The sequence below is a fragment of the Acomys minous genome, assembly GCF_964271855.1.
Source record: "Acomys minous genome assembly, chromosome: 7".
Lineage (NCBI taxonomy): Eukaryota > Metazoa > Chordata > Mammalia > Rodentia > Muridae > Acomys > Acomys minous.
Genome location: NC_140488.1, coordinates 126,154,749 through 126,173,061, shown reverse-complemented (window position 1 = coordinate 126,173,061; position 18,313 = coordinate 126,154,749). Strand labels below are relative to the sequence as shown.

At 39.3% G+C, this 18,313-nt stretch overlaps 1 protein-coding gene across 5 annotated transcripts in view; it reads left to right on the top strand.

Annotated features, from left to right (window-relative positions):
• PPEF1 (protein phosphatase with EF-hand domain 1) overlaps positions 1-18,313 on the top strand; it is a 126,780-nt gene that overhangs the window by 92,411 nt on the left and 16,056 nt on the right. For all 5 annotated transcript variants that reach the window (XM_084790462.1, XM_084790459.1, XM_084790461.1 and 2 more), the window contains 3 exons: positions 9,933-10,099; positions 14,737-14,773; positions 15,657-15,806. In XM_084790462.1, coding sequence (XP_084646588.1) covers positions 9,933-10,099; positions 14,737-14,773; positions 15,657-15,806 — 354 coding nt within the window. The remainder of the gene's footprint in view (positions 1-9,932; positions 10,100-14,736; positions 14,774-15,656; positions 15,807-18,313) is intronic.

Here is an 18,313-nt window from a genome sequence, read left to right as displayed (position 1 = left end):
CATGCCCAGAAAATGTTCTTACCCACTATTTTAACCTTTTAAGTGTGTGCTTCATGACTCTGAGCTGCGCATGCTCAAAAATGTGTCCACCATCTTTTTTTCTTCCCCTGAACATGCTCAGAGATGTACTTCCCGAGTAAATGTTCCCAGGAATATGCTCACCCTTATAGAGCTTCCCTCAGTGAAATCCCAATGCTGTTTTCATTCGAGGAAGATGCTGCTTGAGAAACAGAACAACTCTGGTGTTCCCTTACCTACTGCAGTGAATAAAACCTTCCTCACTTTCATTTCTTGATCATACCTGTTTTGGATTTGGGCTTACCAAGATGGGAACCTACTGTGCTCAGTTACTTACTGTGTCTGGGATTCATGCAAATTAGTTGATTTTAGTAGTGAGTGCCAAAAAGGATATGAGTAGCTGGGTGAGATGATAGGTATGTTGGTGTGCTTTACTGTGGTTGATTTTACAGTCTTGGTATGTGTCCTGTAGCATCATGTTATATATCAGAAACATAGACAGTAACCTTTACTTTTAAAAGAAAACCAAGAATAACTAGGATAAGGTAGTGAGGGCAGATGGGGTCGGTCACTTAAATCATTAGTATTTTCAACTTTGGCACAAGAAAAAGTGCTGAAACACACACACACACACACACACACACACACACACACACACACACACACACACACACACACGATCTTGCTATGTAACCTAGGCTCTGCTTTCAAGGCCAGGCTGCTCTAAAATTTAGGATGATCCTCCTTTCTTATCCTCCCTAGTACTGAGATTATAGGTGTGAATCACCATGCCCAGCTTCTACTACTGCTACTACAAGATAGGGTCTCACTACATTGCATTGGTTGGTTTGGAATTCACTATGTAGACCAGGCTGGCCTTGAACTTACAGAGCTCCACCTGCCCCTGCCTTCTGAGTGCTGAGATTAAAGGCATGGACCACCATGCTATTCCTCATATTATTATTTTAAAGGAATTTTTTTTGTTTTTTTTTCAAGACAAGGTTTCTCTGTGTGGCCTTGGCTGTCCTGGACTCACTTTTGTAGATCAGGCTGGCTTCGAAGTCACAGAGATCCACCTGCCTCTGCCTCCTGAGTGCTGGGATTAAAGGCATACACCATTTGTACTTACTAAAGAAAGAATATGGAAAATGCTTGAAAAGATGTAGTTTAATAGTATCTGAGAAAAGAAAATGATGTGGTAATCTAATGATAATGGTACAGGGCCTCTTAGCCTATGAAAACTGAGCACCTAAGACAGAGACAGTGAAATTAAAAGGCAGGGCAAAAAGACACATCCGAAGAAGCACTCTTTGATTTTAAAAGTCAATATTTTCACCTCTTTTCTCTCATTTTTGGCCAATAATTTAAATGTAGAACAATAACAATTTGCATGAGGGTGGTGCTACATAAAATTAAGAATACAGACTGTTTCAGAAACAGTGTTTGCATATGAGGAAAAGGATACCTATCTATCAGGTTGTCAAACTTTTAGGCTGCTTTCCTTTATTCACTGTCACTCATTGGTTTCAAATCTGATCTCTTGGCTCCTTGAAGTAGTCAAGAATCCATTCAGCTTTACTCACAGGACAGACCATTGCTCCTTACTCAAAGATCATTAACCATATAGCAGGCAAACATCTTCTCACACAAGGGCCATATAGGTTTGCCTATCTGACTGCTTGCTGCACAAACTAGTCAGTAGGAAGGGAAGAGGCAAAAGTCAGATATAATCGCAACAATGAAAAGTGACCATGCTTCCTTGTGGTAAGAGGAGATGAGTAATTATAAAAGCAAGGGAGGAAATGAACTAGGACTGGGGAATATTGGGAAAAATCTTAATAGTTCTCATAAGGACCCGCAGGGATTTTTAGATCGATGAACCTGTATGACCAAGAAAGTTTTAGGTTGTGTCAGATATAATCTGTTAAAAAGCAAAGCGACACATGACGCATTTTCAAAATTCCCAACCAAAAAGGTTAAGGTAACTCAAAAGCTATCTTAACTCTTAAAGATGTAAATTTCCATTACTGGATAATTCATATAAACAATGCTTACAGTAGGAATAAATATTATTATTGGATCTTAGGTATGGGAGAATGGGAAAAACTGAATAAAAACTAGATTAATTGAAAGAGCAATGGCTTAAAAATGTAGATGAAAAGGAAAGGATGAAGAACACATCAAAGGACTAGAGAGATGGTGAGTGCTGGATTACTTTTTGTGGCATCAGATAAAAAAATTTTCTGCTCAGAATTGTAGTGGCTGCACAGCTATGAGCTAAGCAATCACTTCAGGGCCTGGTGGAAATTCTGTGATGGGCTCTGATCTCACTGCAATATTTTGATCTCAATCTGTGCAACACCAGCCCACCGAATCCCTGTCCAGTGTAATGCTTAACTTTAGCCCGTTGCTACGGGTTGACTCATGTTGGTGTGAACCCTGATCTCCAAAACTTGTTTAGAGCTAGCTAGTGGTCATGCTTTAACTTATGTTTAATTTGTTAGTATGTTTTAAAGGACACAAATTTTGAATTTGGGGGAATAGTTTAGTCAACTGTATCCTCTTGGAATGTTCCAGAAATACCCCATATTTATGTATTACTATGGCTAATTTTTTTCCACCAACCCTAAAGAAACCAGAAGCTTTGCTTAAACAAAAGCATTCTTATTCATCTCTCAGTTGACATTTTGTTATATACTTTTTTCCTCATCAGTTCCTCTGTACATTATAATTTAAGCAGGGCTGTCTGCTCAAATCAACTAAGTCTGAGAGGCAGTAGCATCACTGATATGCCTCGCCAATTTACATTGCTGTTCCAAGTGGTAGGTTTAGCTCGAGACTTGCTTTACGGTGCTGGGAACTGAACCTTAGGGATCATTCATTTGATATGTATTAAATTTCAGCTATGAATGAGATGACATGCTAAAATGTGGCAACATAGTATGATTAGGAGGAAATTATTGCCCTGACAGATACAATTTGGTAGGAAGTTTGACTGATAGAAAAGACAAGATACCCTGGGACCAGTTCCTAGCACAGAGATGGAGGTGGGGAACAAACCAAATAAAAGATAGCAAAGAGAAGATGTATTATGGTTGATATTTGGAGCTCTAAAGGAACTTATTGGTGGGACACTAACTTTATTGAAGATTTCCTGGGTGAAGTGGCTATTTTAGGGGGTTGAGATAGGATCCTGCTATGTAACCAAGTTTGACCTCAAACTTGCAGCAATCCCCCTCCCTCAACTTCCCAAATGCTGAGGTTCCAGGTGTGTGGCATTGTGCCTCATTTATTATTTTATTTTTATCTTGGGACAGCCTCACTATACAGCCAAGGCTAACCTTGAGCTCAAAATGTTCATCCTTTAGCATTCTAAGTACTCCCCCTAGATTACAAGCATGCCCTACCATGCTTGGGCTAAGGGAGAGTAGTTTGGGCAAGCATTTAAAGGCAGTTCAATTATTTAGTAAGGGCCCAAATCGTGAAGGAAAGTCTTGAAGGACAAGGAAGATCCTGTTACATACATATTCATACTACAGTAAACTGTGGGTTTCAGACTAATGATTGCTTTGAAGAATTGTTCTTAGTTTTTAGTTTGTTCGGTATTTGACTCTCCTTATTTTTTTTTCACTTAGCATGTTAATACTGAGATATTTTCAGCTCACATAATCTCATCTGGCTTAGGAAAGAATTTTTCCCCTCTAGGTACCACACTCTTAGCCACAACAGACCTTTGCTAAAAGGGCACCTCCACTTTATATGTCTTCAAATGTAATTTTATCATCAAGTGAAGCAATTTACATATCATTAGTTAGGTCTTGGTTTTCAGTTTTATTTTCTGAAAAGGTTAATTCTAATCAGCCACTTTTGCTTAATTGGAGTGACCGATTTGAAATACTTCATTTAGAGCCTCAGCCTTGCTAACATTACAAGATTTGTTCCCCCCGTTGTTGAGTGGGAAGCTTGAAATTGTAGATCAAGTATTAGTGAATTCGTTTGTTAAGTTGGTACTGAGGGTGGTGCTCCTGGAGCTGACAAGGAGCTGGACATGGGCACAGCGCAACTACCTAACTCTTAGCCCTGTGGGATTCCACTGATGCTGTGTGGTGGGATCTGTGTTGCCTTGTTTTCCTTTTAGTCCCCTCAGTCCACCGCCTCAGCCTATGCTCATAATTTCCCCACTGGCAAAGCAAGCAAACCCTTTATTTCCCATCACTGGGATAGATACTTCACGTTGCCACTGGGATGAAGTTGTTTCTTTATTTGAGGAGACTAAATCTTCAAAATAGAGCTTGTGAAAATGAAAGTGGCTACATTACAGAGCTTAAATTGAGAAGTCATTGGTTGATATTCCTTAGGAAAATGTCCAGGTATGTTGAAATAAACTTCAGATGTCTATTATAAAATGCTCAATAGGAAATAGGTGCGAATATAGGAAAATGTCTCATTTTTTTGTATGTCTATTCATGTTATTTATATTCTGCTTCTTTTAAAAAAATTCCCTTGCAGATCATATGAGTGCTTTTCATAAATGTAGTTATCCTGTGTTTTCTATAATTTTGGCTTAATATCCATGTTATAAGTCATGCATTATTTATTAGCTGCAGCATGAGTCTTAGTTGACTGGAGCTGAGTGAAGAATTTTTGCTCATTTCAAAGGAACTGAAAGAGATCTCATTAGTAGGAGCCTAAAGAGCCCAGAGACTCGTGTCACTGGAGACTTAATTGCCTTACTATGAGACTAAACTGTGTTCTAACTTAGATTATGCAAAATAATTTGACTAATCTGAAGCCAGCAAGATAGACATGTATCCAAATAAATCTTGACTGTTTTTGAAGGCATTGCCTTGAGAGGCTTAGCACTTAGAAGAAGTCAGTATATATTTAAGGTTTCTTATTTTTTACTTGTGAGGGTGGAGTGAGGAAGTGTTTGTATGCATGCATGCACACGCAGCTTCTGATGACATATATGGAGTCTAGAAGTTGACATTACTGTCTTCCTTTCTTACTTTCCACATGACATTTTGAGGCAGAGTCTCTCAAACTATCTGATGCTTACTATTGTGGCTGTCTATATCTACTATTATCTTACTTGTCTCTGTCTCCTAGGGTTATGATTACACACCTTTACCACCACACCAATCTTTAATGTGAGCTTCGAGAATCAGAATTCAGGTCTTCATGCTTGCCTAAAAGCTACCTACTCATTGTGCCTTCTCCTCAGCCCTCATGTGAAATCTGAATCTTTAAATTTTTTTTTTATCCACCACTTAGCAAAACTACAGCTGTCAATTTCTAAGAATCTTAATTCATGGAGCAAGAATTTTTTTCTAGTCATATTTTATTATTCTAAATCTTATTGGGTTATGATATAAGAAAATATTCTATGAGATATTTTCAGTTTGAATTTATTAAAAATTTCTTTCAGGCCATGTGTAAAGTTAATTTTCACAAAATTTTCATGGACACCTGAAAAATTCATTGTATTGGTAAAAATTTCCTTATATCTATTAAAGTTTATTGTTTTTTAAATTTTGTATATCTCTTCTCTTTTAGTTGTCTAAGTGTATATATTTTATATTATTATAGTCACCTCAATACTTAGTGCCTTTAAACTATAAAATGTATTATCTAAGAGTGTACGTGGGTCTGAAATTTGGGCTCAGTTTATCTGTGTGGTTCTGGCGCAGGGTTTCTCATGGGGTGGTAAGTAAGCTATTGTACAATGGTGTGATCATCTGAGAGATTGACTGGACCAAAAGAACCCATTTTCAAGATGATTAACCCAGGGCTGAAGAGAGAGCACAGTGGTTAAGGGCATTTGCTACTCTTGTAGAAGACCTGTGTGTAGCTCCCAGTATCCACATGACATCTCATAATCATTTTTACCTCCAGTTCCAGCCCTGTTTTAGCCTCTGAGGGCACTGCACACACATTGTGTGTGTGTGTGTGTGTGTGTTGTTTATGAATTCTATCATTTTTGCTTTTTAAACGTTTGTTTTCTCTTTGAAGCCAGTAATATATTTCAACTCTTATTTATCTCTAAGCCATTATTTTTTAAACTTGAACAGTATGTTTTAATTCCATGAATTTTAAAAAGATTTATTTATGTTTTAATTGTCTTGTGTGTGTGTGTGTGTGTGTGTGTGTGTGTGTGTGTGTGTGTGTGTGTGTCTGTGTGTCTGTGTGTCTGTGTGTGTGTGTCTGTGTGTTTATGTAGTTGAATGCGGGTGCCCTTGGAGGCCAGAGACATCAGATCTCCCTGCAGCTAGAGTTGCGAGTGTTGTGAGCCACCCAGATGGCACTGGGACCAGAATTTGTATCCGCTGAAAGAGCAGTACTTGTTCCTTTAATAGTTTTTATTAAAGATAACTTTTTAATACAATATTTCTGATCATGGTTTCCCTCTTCATCTTTTAGATTCTCCTTGACTCCTCACCTATCCAAGTCTACATCTTCTTTCTAATTCTCTTTAGAAAATAAACAGACAAAAAGGAAACTAGAATAAGAAAAAAGTATGATAACACACACACACACACACACACACACACACATCATAACAAAATCATAAAAACAAACAAAAAACACATAAAAGAAAAAAACAATAAGGTAAAAATTGCCCAAAGCAGTATGAAACCAAACCAAACCAAACCAAACCAAAACCAAGCCAAACCAACAACAAGCACAAAACCAGCATTGAGTTCATTTTCTGTTGACCATCTACTGCTGGGTCTGGGGCCTACACTTAAGTGTGGTTTATGCCTAGTGAGACTCCATTGGACAGAACTAATTTTTCCTTTGTAACCAATTGCCAGCTAGGGATAGCTTTCTTGGTTAGGGATGGGAGCTCCTGTCCACTTCCCCATTTCATTTGCTAGAATGCCATCTGGCTTGGACCTGTGCAGGCCCTGTGCATGCTTCCATAGACGCTGTGAGTTTATATGTCCATCAGGTCTGTTATGTTAGAAGACCTTGTTTCCTTGGTGTATTCCACCTCCTCTGATTATTATAATCCTTCTGCCTCCAGTTCTGCATGGTTCCCTGAGGCCTGAGGGGAGGGGTTTGATGGAGACATCCCATTTAGCACATTACACATCCCATTTCCAGGTCTCACTCTCTGCACTCTGTCCAGTTGCTGGTCTCTGTATTAGTCAGTACTTGTTCTTAATTGCTAAGCTATCTCTCCAGCCCTTCCCATGATTTTTGAAACTTTATATTCTTTGCATGTACCTTCTAATTTTCATCTGGGATAACTTCCCTTTGTTCTTTGATGTTTGTACATGGAAGCAGTCCCCACACTTTTCCTAGTGAGAGCCAACAGTCCATAAAGCTCAGCCAGTTCTGGCCTCTTCACATAAGGCTGTCATTCCTTAGTTATGGGTTCTTATTTTCCCTTCAGTCTTAGTCCTTCCATGCCCTTGCCTTGGGGCTCTCTGCTGCTGATTCCTTAGCCTCTTTCAGAGCCTGTATGTCTCATTAGAGTCTGGCAGTCTCTCAGCTATTTATTCCAACCAGCTGAAGGCTGGGAAGAGAAAGAATATTAAAATTTTTTTTTGTTTAAAGATTTATTGATTATTTATACAGTGGTCTACATGTACACCTCGGGCCAGAAGAGGGCATCAGATCGCATTACAGGTGGTTGTGAGCCACCATGTGGTTGCTGGGAACTGAACTCAGGACCTCTGGAAGAACAGTCAATGCTCTTAACTTCTGAGCCATCTCTCCAGCCCGAGACAGAGTATTAACGGGTACAGAATCCTTCTCTTTTTCTGTAAGTTCTGGTGATTGTAGCTTATATTTTTATAACAGTTTACACCATATAAGCCCTGTTGAGAAAATGTAAAGTAATACAATCTTAAAGTTAGAAATGACATGGAGGTCATAATGTAATCTCTTTACTTGTGTTTATAGTTCGCATGGAATTGTATATACATAATGTTCAGTTCCCAAATATTATTGCATGGTCATTTTTCTTTTTCTTTCTTTCTTTCTTACTTTCTTTTTTTTTTTTTTATCCGAGACAGGATCTCTCTGTGGTAGCCTTGGCTGTCCTAGACTCGCTTTGTAGATCAGGCTGGCCTCAAACTCACAGAGATCCACCTGCCTCTGCCTCCTGAGTGCTGGGATTAAAGGTGTGCACCACTGCACCCGGCTTATTGCAGCATAATTAAAGAGGGGTGTCATTCCTATTTTGCAGATGAAGTAAAGGTTAAAACTTTTTCAGAGATAACTATGGTAGACATGGAGCTGAGCTGTGATATTATTCATATTATTATATTATTCCACTGCTTCCCTCCCCCTCTAACCATCAGATTATGCTACACTGTGTAAATAATTTTTGGAATCCCTAAGTCGTGTGTTATAACTTGTATTGTTTTAAAACTTTCTATACTGAAGTGTCTGATTTAAAATGTCTATAAATGATAGAATGTCTAATGTAAAATAGTAAAGATTTTCTTACACAGTTTGAAAGCTAACAAAAGAATTTGGAAATAGTTTGAAACATTAAAACAATTAGAATATGTATATTCTTTCCCGAAGATATCATTTGAGATTGAAAGTGTATATTTTGACACAACTCTTCTCTTTGCAATACATTTTAAAACATTTGACTGTATCTTGCTGTCAAGTAGAAATGCAAGTATGACACTGAGAAAATGTAACTAGGTAATACATGCTTGTTTTGTCTTAGAGTTTTGTAGTGAAGGGCTGAACAAGTTAATAGCTACTTTAAGAAACAAATACTTTCCTCTGGTCTCAATTTCTTTTCATACAAATGCTGTTTTTATAAGTATCATTTTAACACTAAACAAACAAGTAAAAATCATATCTCATATTCAGGAGTGATGCTCAAAATAGCTAATACATGATATGGCCTAGTCATCAATCAGTCAGAGTATATACTGGCTAGAGGTACCAGGTATATGTCCGCCGGTATATCAGTTCAATCCCAGTCACACATATAGCACTGTCCCCTTGCCTGAATTCTTACATGTTCATTATCACGGGTGACTTGGCAATTTTGCAAATTAAGAGAATTACAACCCAATGAAGTTGAACACAGGGTCCCTTGAATGAAAATGTTCTGGCTGTTATCTTAATGTTTTTCACCACGTAAATGTATCACTCTTTTCAGAGAGAAGGGCAGGATTAGACTAGGCAATTTTGAGGTAGTTATCTGTTTTCCTTTTTATTAGATTTTTTTCATATAATATATTCTGACCACAGCTTCCCCTCCCGCAAAAGGGCATCTACTTTGGCAGGACAAATCCTAGCTGCTTTCAGAGAAAACTCATGGTATGTGATGAGTAGAAAAAGCAGTCCTCATCCTTCCTGAAATCTCCCTGTCCCAGGCTCATTCTCTGGTTCTAGGTCCCTTGCAGTTATGTGTCCTGGAAGAAACTCAAGCTAATGGGCAGATTCATCCCAGCGAGGGCGAAAAATGAGTTGGCCTCTTTTCTGTTTTTTCAGGAACAGATACATGAACCTTACTTTTAATTTTTTTATTTATTATTATTTTTTTATTAATTTATTCTTCTTACATCTCAATGGTTATCCCATCCCTTGTATCAGGCGGTAAACGTTAAACCCCTACCCAGATCTAGCCAATGGTCAGAACATTCTCCACAGTAGAGTGGAAAGTGGGAGATGACTTTCTCACGTACTCTGGTGCCTCACCTTTGACCATGTCCCCTGGACGGGGAGACCTGGTGGCACTCAGAGGAAGGACAGCAGGTTACCAAGAAGAGACTTGATACCCTATGAGCATATACAGGGGGAGGCAATCCCCCCCCAGGAACAGTCATAGGGGTGGGGAGTAAGGGGAAAATGGGAGGGAGGGAAGAATGGGAGGAACCTTACTTTTAAAAAGGGCATTCTTTGAACTTCTTGTTTTCTTCCCTCTCCTTCCACAGAATGGCCTGCCTTCAGAGAACAATCCATATGTTTTTAACGGTGACTTTGTAGACCGAGGAAACAATTCCATGGAGATCCTAATGATTCTGCTTGTTTGTTTCCTTGTCTACCCCGCTGACCTCCACCTGAATAGAGGGAACCATGAAGACTTTATGATGAATCTGAGGTAAGATTGCTTTTACTCACTCGGAGATTGCTGCTGCATTTGGTTTCTGGCCAATAGGTATAGGTGTAGCTTTATAGGAGAGAGATGAATCCCAAGGATCATCTCCACATCCTCACTTTTGTTCACCAACCCTAGTCTGTCAGCTGCTGTGAAGCTCTCCTCTAACTTCTTCTTCCAGCCTATTCCTCTTTTTTAAAACACTAATTAATTAATTAATTAATTCACTTTACATCCCGGATCATAGCCCCTTCCCTCCTCTCCTCCCGCTCCCACCCTCCCTCTCCCCTCCTCCCTATTCCTCAGAAAAGAGCAACTCTTCCCCCAACCCCAGCTCATAAGGCCACATCAGAACTGAGCACATCTTTTTCCCCTGTGGCCTGGCAAGGCAGCCCCTCCAGGGGGTAGTGATCAAAAAGTGGGCAACAGAGTCCATGTCAGAGAGAGGCCCCACTCCCCTTACTAGGGGAGCCACATGAAGCCTGAGCTGCCCATCAGCTATATCTGTGTAGGGGGCCTAGGTCCAGACTATGCATGCTCCTTGGTTGGTGATTTAGCTTCCATAAGCCCTCTGGGCCCTGCCTGGTTGGCTCTGTTGATCTTCTTGTAGAGCTCTTGTCACCTCTAGATCCTTTTATCCACCCCTCCCCCACTGATGTCTTCACTACACTCCCTATCCTTTGCTCAGTGTTTAGCTGTGAGCCTCAGCGTCTGTTCTGAACCACTGCTGGGTGGAGCCTCCCAGAAGACAACTCTGATAGATGGGCTCCTGTCTACAAGCATAACAGAGTATTCTTAATAGTGTCAGGGGTTGGCTCTCTCCCATGGGGTGGGTCTTGGGTTGGACCAGGCATTGATTGGACATTCCCTCAATCTCTGCTCTATCTGTTCTATCTTTATTCCTACATGTCTTGTAGGCAGGGTAATTTTTAAGTCAAAGTTTCTATGGGTGGGTTTGTGTTCTCACCCCACTAGGAGTCTTGTCTAGTTAGATGGTGTCCTCTTCAGTCTCCAAGACTCTACTAGGAGTCTCAGCTATAGTCCCCATCATATCTTCCTAGAGGCCTATTCTGACTTAAGTCTTCAGCTTGTCACAGAGATGCCCCTGCTCACAGATTCTCTTTTTTCTGCAGGCCTTCTGTTCTCCCGTACCTTCTCTTCCCAGGTCTGATCTCTACCCTTATTTCTCTCTGTAGTCCATTTCCTACCTTGTTCTCTCTCTTCAGCTACTACCTCTGTCTATCTTATTTCCACTTTAGTGAGATTTAAGCATCCTCCCTTGGGTTCTCCTTGTTACTTATCTTTTTCAGAGTCTATGCATTGTAATATGTTTATCCTGTGCAATATGGCTAAAATCCACTTAAAAGTGAGTATATACAACATGTGTTTTTCTGGGTCGGGTTACTTCACTCAGGATGATCTTTTCTACTTCCATGCATTTGCCTGCTAATTTCAAGATTTCCTTGTTTCTAATAGCTGAATAGTACTCCATAGTGTAAATGTACCACAGTTTCTTCATCCATTCTTCAGTTGAGGGGCATCTAGATTGTTTCCAGATTCTGGCTATTATGAGTAAAGCTGTTATGAACATAGTTGAGCAAGTGTCCTTGTTGTGTAGTAGACAGCACATGCTGGCAAGGATATGGAAAAAGGGGAACACTCCTTCCTTGCTGGTGGGAGTGCAAGCTTGTACAACCACTTTGGAATTCAATCTGGTACTTTCTCAAGATCCAGCTATATCACTACTGGGCATATATCCTATTCCTCTTTATTATATTCCTTTTTTTTTCCTTTTGCTGTCATGCCTACCCTTCATAATCTGAATTGCATGCTGGGTAGGCATGCGAGGTGAAGTTTGTAGGTATGGTAAGTTGTGTGAAGCAGACTTAGAAGCTTCTGCTATTTCTCTTGGCTTGCTTCAAATTCTGTCTCAGAAACTAGCACAATGTTTTACGTGGAGGTGTGTATTTTTGTGTCCTGGTAATTGCTTCTGGCTTAGTTGTTCATAAACATTTTTGATAACAGCTGTAACATAGTATTTGAACTACGTGACTCACTGGAGATTTGAGGGATAAAGACTGCTTAAACAGTATAAGAATTCTGTCTGAAAGGCACAGTAGGTAATAAATGTTCCCTTCTTTCTTTTCTTTTTCTTTTTATGGAAAATAGAAATCAATTTGTTCTGGAAAATAGAGGTTGTGGAATGTGTCATGCTTTGAGGCCTAGGATTTAGGGTGCTGTGATCAAAGCTCAGCAGATCACTTTTGTCTTCTGAGCAGTCCAAACATCTGACTCAAGTATAGAGTTTCAGTTCTAATTCTCGAGGTATAAAGTGAATGCAAAAAGAAAACTATAAAGAACAAGAATCTAGAAGTATTATCAGAAACTTATTCCTGGCTGCTATAGGAAAGAAGGCTAAGCAAATGAGGAGCAAGCCAGTAGACAATGATCTTCCATATCCTGCATTCAGGTTTCCGCTGAGTTCCCTTCATAATGGACTATGATTAGGGCATGTACACTGAAGTAAATAAACTCTTTCTCCTCCAAGTTGCCATTGGTCATAGTGATTTATCAGATTAACAGAGACCCAAATAAGACAGTGCTTGGTAGGCCTGGAGATGTAAAAAAAATGGCTAAATGTTATGAAGGAATATGGGGATCTATCTAAGGATAAGAGAGTATCATTGAAGAATATTACACCTGTTTTCAAAAGAAGAGTGATTTGGTAGAGGGGCAAGAGTGGATACAGGGATGTCAATTAAGAGGGAGTTGAAGAAATAGTAGCTTCCTATTTAGACTAGCATGATGGCTGTGGAGAAGGCAAAAGATAGATTTAAGAAGACTAACAGTTTAGGGCTCGATAACTTGATATTGAGAGGAATTAATCAATGATGAGCAGGCTTGAGTTTAAAGGAATAACAGCATCATTCTGAAAGAGAATAGATTCCATCTGAGATAGGGTTATTTGATATATTGTTGAGTATAGGTCCAGAGATAAATATGAAGTATAACCTGGAGTGTTACCCTATAATATTGTCTAGATAGTAATTGAAACCCTGGCTGGGCATGGGTGAGAGTACTGAGAAAGAAAGTGAAGGCAAGGGATGGCCTAGGACAGAATCTGAAAGAATTCTAATAATAAAGGTTATGTGGAAGAAAATTTGTGAGGTAATTTTAGAATACCCTGAAAGTTTACTGTCAAAAAATGGAAAGGAGGGAGTTTTCTTCCTTGGTAGGTACAGCCTACCAAGCAATGGATAGTACAGCCAGTTTAGAGTTTCAGAGAATCTCACTGTTTCAGAGAAGTCCTTTTCTATTTCGGTGAAGAGAGAGCATGACCAAGACAATTTATAAAGGGAGATGTTTAATTAGGAGCTTGCTTATAGTTTCCGGGGATGAGTCCATGAACCTCGTGTTGGGCATGGTGGTAATTGGGCAGGCTTGGTACTGAAGCAGTACCTGAGAGCTTATATTATCCACAAGCAGCAGGCCAAGAGAGAAAGAGGGAGGGGGGACAGAGACAGAGACACAGAGAGATAAAGAGGCAGGCAGAGTAGGGAGAAGAGAGACAGAGAGGAGAGAGAGAGAGAGAGAGAGAAAGAGAGAGAGAGAGAGAGAGAGAGAGAGAGAGAGAGAGAGAGAGAGAGAGAGAGAGAGAGAGAGAGAGAGAGAGAGAGAATGGTCCTGGATTGGGCTGTTGAAGCCTCAAAGCCCACCGCCATTGATACACCTTCTCCAACAAGGCTGTGCTTCCTAATCACTCCACCATCTGGGAACCAAACCTTCAAATCTGTGCGCCTATGGGGCTCATTCTCATTCAAAGCACTACAATGTGACACCTTTGGTGAGTACAAGGAGGGAATCCATCTTGAAAAATATAATGTCATACTGGAGAAACCTGACATACATGGTTTGTATTAAGGCATGAGTGTGCTTGCCTACTTTACCTCTTAGGGATTAAGAGTATACATTATTATTTAGGTGTGATTAATCCCAGTACCCAGAAGGCAGAGGCAGGTAGATTCAAGTTGAGCCTAGTCTAGGCAGAGTTATATTTAAAAAGTATATAATATTATTCTAAAGCAAAAAAACATAATTGAAAAATCTCCCTTAGCTTTGGTTATCCAGCCATTAAAATGCTCAATACTTTCTATTAAAACCTTTAATACCATTCACTGAATCACACGGTCCATGTCAGAGAAGGCATGAAGACCCAACTTATCTTATATGCTTTTCTTTGTCTTTTTCACTTTTTTCCCTTTTCCTGATCATTTGTTTTGAGTAGTCAGATGTCCGAGCAATGCTATCTAGATGAAAAGTCTTCTGCATATAGCATCCTTTAATTGTCATGACACACTTCTCAAAATACTCGTAGTCTTTACATAGGCCCTGGTACACATGTGTTAAGTTCTCTTACAGTTCCACAAGTATCTATTTTCTTTCCCCAGATATACTCTAGGATTCCTGAGAGTAAAGGTAGTGCCATTGATTGCTTCTGTTCTTTCTCATAATGCTCCAGAAAGACTCTGCTAAGTATTTCCATTGAAGTCTGTAGCTTCTTGAGTGCCTACTATTTTGTAGTAGCAAGACCAATGGCTCTCCTATTTGCAGTAATTAATAGTCTAAAATTTATTTTTTAGGTATGGCTTCACAAAAGAAATTTTACATAAATACAAGGTAAGACTCCTGCTTGTTTTGCTGTGGGGAAAAAAAGGAGCCAATGAAGACCAGATTGTTGCTTTAGGAAAGGTGATGGGCTAATTAGTTAGAATATGTGCCAATAAAATAATAAGCACAGCAGGAAACCCTCACCATGATAGAATCTTAGGTTTTCTTTTTCATTTTGACTGTTGGATCAGCATAGATATGAACATATTGCATTGCTTTAAAGGCACCCAGACTTTTTTTTTACTCAGGTATAGCACAACAGGCAGACAGAAAAATGGCCAATATGAAAGAAGATATTGTATTCAGCTACCAACATGCTGGAGACATAGTATGTCACACTGGGAATACCACATAGGGAATTACCAGGGTCAAACAGAGAGCCGATGGAGCCAGAAGAAAATACAGACCAGGACACTTATTAGGTTTACATGGGAGAAAAAGTACAAAGCCCCTCAGTGAATTCGAGTTGAAATTTGAGTAGCTGGAACAATGGCCGCCAGCTGTGGGGCAAAAGAATCATCACTAGTTGTCCACTGGCCTGATCTATGTTGATTAACATATCAGAGTGGTGGCCCTGAATTAGAATCCAAGAAAAGAATTCCTTAGAAGTGTGGAATCAGAAATGGTTGGCTTGCACATGAAAGCAGTCACCTGAGATCTCTAGAAATTAGCCCTGAGAAGGGCCATCTCCTCCATGAACAAGGCCCCAAGATGTCAAAGTATCAAAATACAGAATGAAAAATATTGCCATGCTAAATACTTGCTAGTTGGTTGAGGGCTCCTTGCTGACTTTCTTTGGTTGGCATGAAAACTTATTTTTAATCTATGTTGAGACTAGTCACTTAACTGGGCATATCAGGAAACTGAAACTTACTAGAGTGCTTACTTACAGCTACATGGAAGAAAAATCTTGCAAATCTTGGAAGAAGTCTATACCTGGCTCCCAATTGGTTCAATTATTGACAACGAAATCCTGGTCATCCATGGTGGGATATCAGAATCCACAGACTTGAATACACTGCAACAACTACAAAGAAATAAAGTAAGAAGTAGTATGTACATGAGCCATGTGTCAGAGATTTATAATGGAATATGCTTCTTTTCATTTGTCATTTTAAATAGATATGTGCTTTGGTGGTTGTTGTAGCTGAGAAAATTAGTTAAAGTCTTAAGAAAAGCTATGATTGATTGCATGGCAACTAGATAGTTCTATATACAGTACTTTTTTTAAAAAGAAGTCGTGTTGAAAATGGAAAAATGGAGATGCATTAGCACATCAGGTACTTCCTAAAAGTGAAGTTTTTTAAAGAAGTAAAATGTGAATGAGTTCCCTTAACCTTGTGGCAAAAGAAACACAATTTAGCACTGTAGTCATTTGTAAGCGTCAAGCTGCTTGGCACTGAGTACATTCCTGTTGTGCTACTGTTACTGCTGAGACCACCACTCATTCACAGAACTTCCTTTAGTGAAACCATGCCCGCAAAGCAGTAACTCCTCCTTCCCTGCCCTTTTAGTTCTCATGACCAATATCTTGTGTAAGAACTCTAGGTAACTCATTAGTAGAATCATACAGAAATTTATTTCTGACTTGTGTTTTTGTTTTAACTGAGCAGAGTATCTTCAGATTATTTTAACTCTAAGCAACCATATTAAATAATGACATAGGCAGGACAAGAACCCGTCTGTATAGACACTCTCAGAGAACTGGCTCTATGGTGCCTGTAAAGATTCCATGCCTACTACATGGTTCCTGGGATACACCTTGTACACAACTAGAACCATCTTCCTCCTTTACCAGAGCTCAGCAGAAGCCCCAAGACTAGACGTAAATGGCTTCCAGATGGATATGAACACCAGTAACATCTGTAGAACAGATGATGGTATATGGTCCAAGTGGGAAACATGAGCCACTGTCTTGAAAGACAGTCAATATTCAATCAGGCTGGGAAGGTGGCATCTGAAATTGATATTTGATCTGATAGAGACAGAAATGTGGTCCCTTGAGGTTTGGGACCCTCCATACTTTTCTCATTTACCTTTTACTTTCACCTTACTACAACATCCAGGCTAGCTCATGTCCCCTTTGTGCACTCTCAAGCTTTATATATATATATATCTTTCATAAATTACCAAATTTAAGTAAGGAATGGTAATACTATTTTCTTACTACATTCTTGGGTTTCTCCAATCCCTGGCAAAACCCCAGTACCTGGGATGTAATAAGTATTTCTTATTTGTCAAATACTTCTTTAGAAATTGAAGATCAAAGCAGGGCCAGATAAAAGTAGATAGGAACTTTCTTAGAATTCTTTTCCCTAGTCTATGGAGATACTCTGAGAGGGATAGTATCTACCAGAAGCAGGGCCCCATGATGTCAGAGTATCAAAAATACAGGTAAAAAGTTCTAGGTGAAACTAACCTGATGGCAACCTTCATTCTAGATTCATTAAGGGCATTTTGTAAAGTGTGCAGAATAGAGGTCAACATTGGGAAATAGTCTATAAGACAGAGGCTCTGGTTAGGTCAGCTTCAATTCCCAATGAGGTTTATAGAGAAGGCTGGTTAGTAGGATCTCCAAGAAATACTGGTGATGTGGTTCGTTATGGGGGTCTAGGAAATGTGTCTCAATCCTAAATAGCTTTGAAAACTGCAGAGCCACATGTTCTTAAGGGACTATGAGGCCTTACCTAGTTAGCTTATCAGAAATGAGGTATGTGGATATAAGCCTGGAGGGTCCTCCCAGAATATTCTCCTCTGCCTAAGATATAAAATTATTTGCATTGGGAAGACTAAGGTAGGTTATGAACTAGTGATTAATAGCTAAGATTAAGTTTCTAGTCAACTTTATGAGGACAATTTAGAATAAGACTTAGTTTTAGTTTTGAAAAATAAAAACAGAATTTTATACAATAGTTTATTGGGAAAACTAAGCATCTATCAAAGAAAGTTGTCCATCACTGAACTATGGTCACCAATATAACAGAAGTATTTTTTAAAATTTATTTATTTATCATATATACACAGTATTTTACATGCATGTACACCAGAAGAGGGTACCAGATTTCATTATAGATGGTTGTGACCCATCATGTAGTTGCTGGGAATTAAACTCAGGACTTTTGGAAGAGCAGGCTTTTAACTCAGAGCCATCTCTCCAGCCCCCAGAAGCATTATTTTTAAGTTGCTTTTTGTGGAGCAGAGAAATGGCTTTGTGGGGAAAGATTCTTGTTCCCAGTCCTAACAACTTCAGTTCAATCCCTGGACTCAACATGATAGGAGAGAACTAACTCCTCCAAGTTGTCTGACCTTCACATATGTGCTGTGGAATGTGGAGTACACAACACACACACACACACACACACACACACACACACACACACACACACACACACATGCTAACTAACTAACTAAATGTAAAAAATGTTTTAATTGCTTTGCGTAAATGTACAAAGAAACATGATCCCAATCTCAGATTTATATAATCCAGTGGGTTTATCATGTTACATTTTTGGAAGCATTTTCTTTTTCAAAGAAACAGGTTGCTACTAT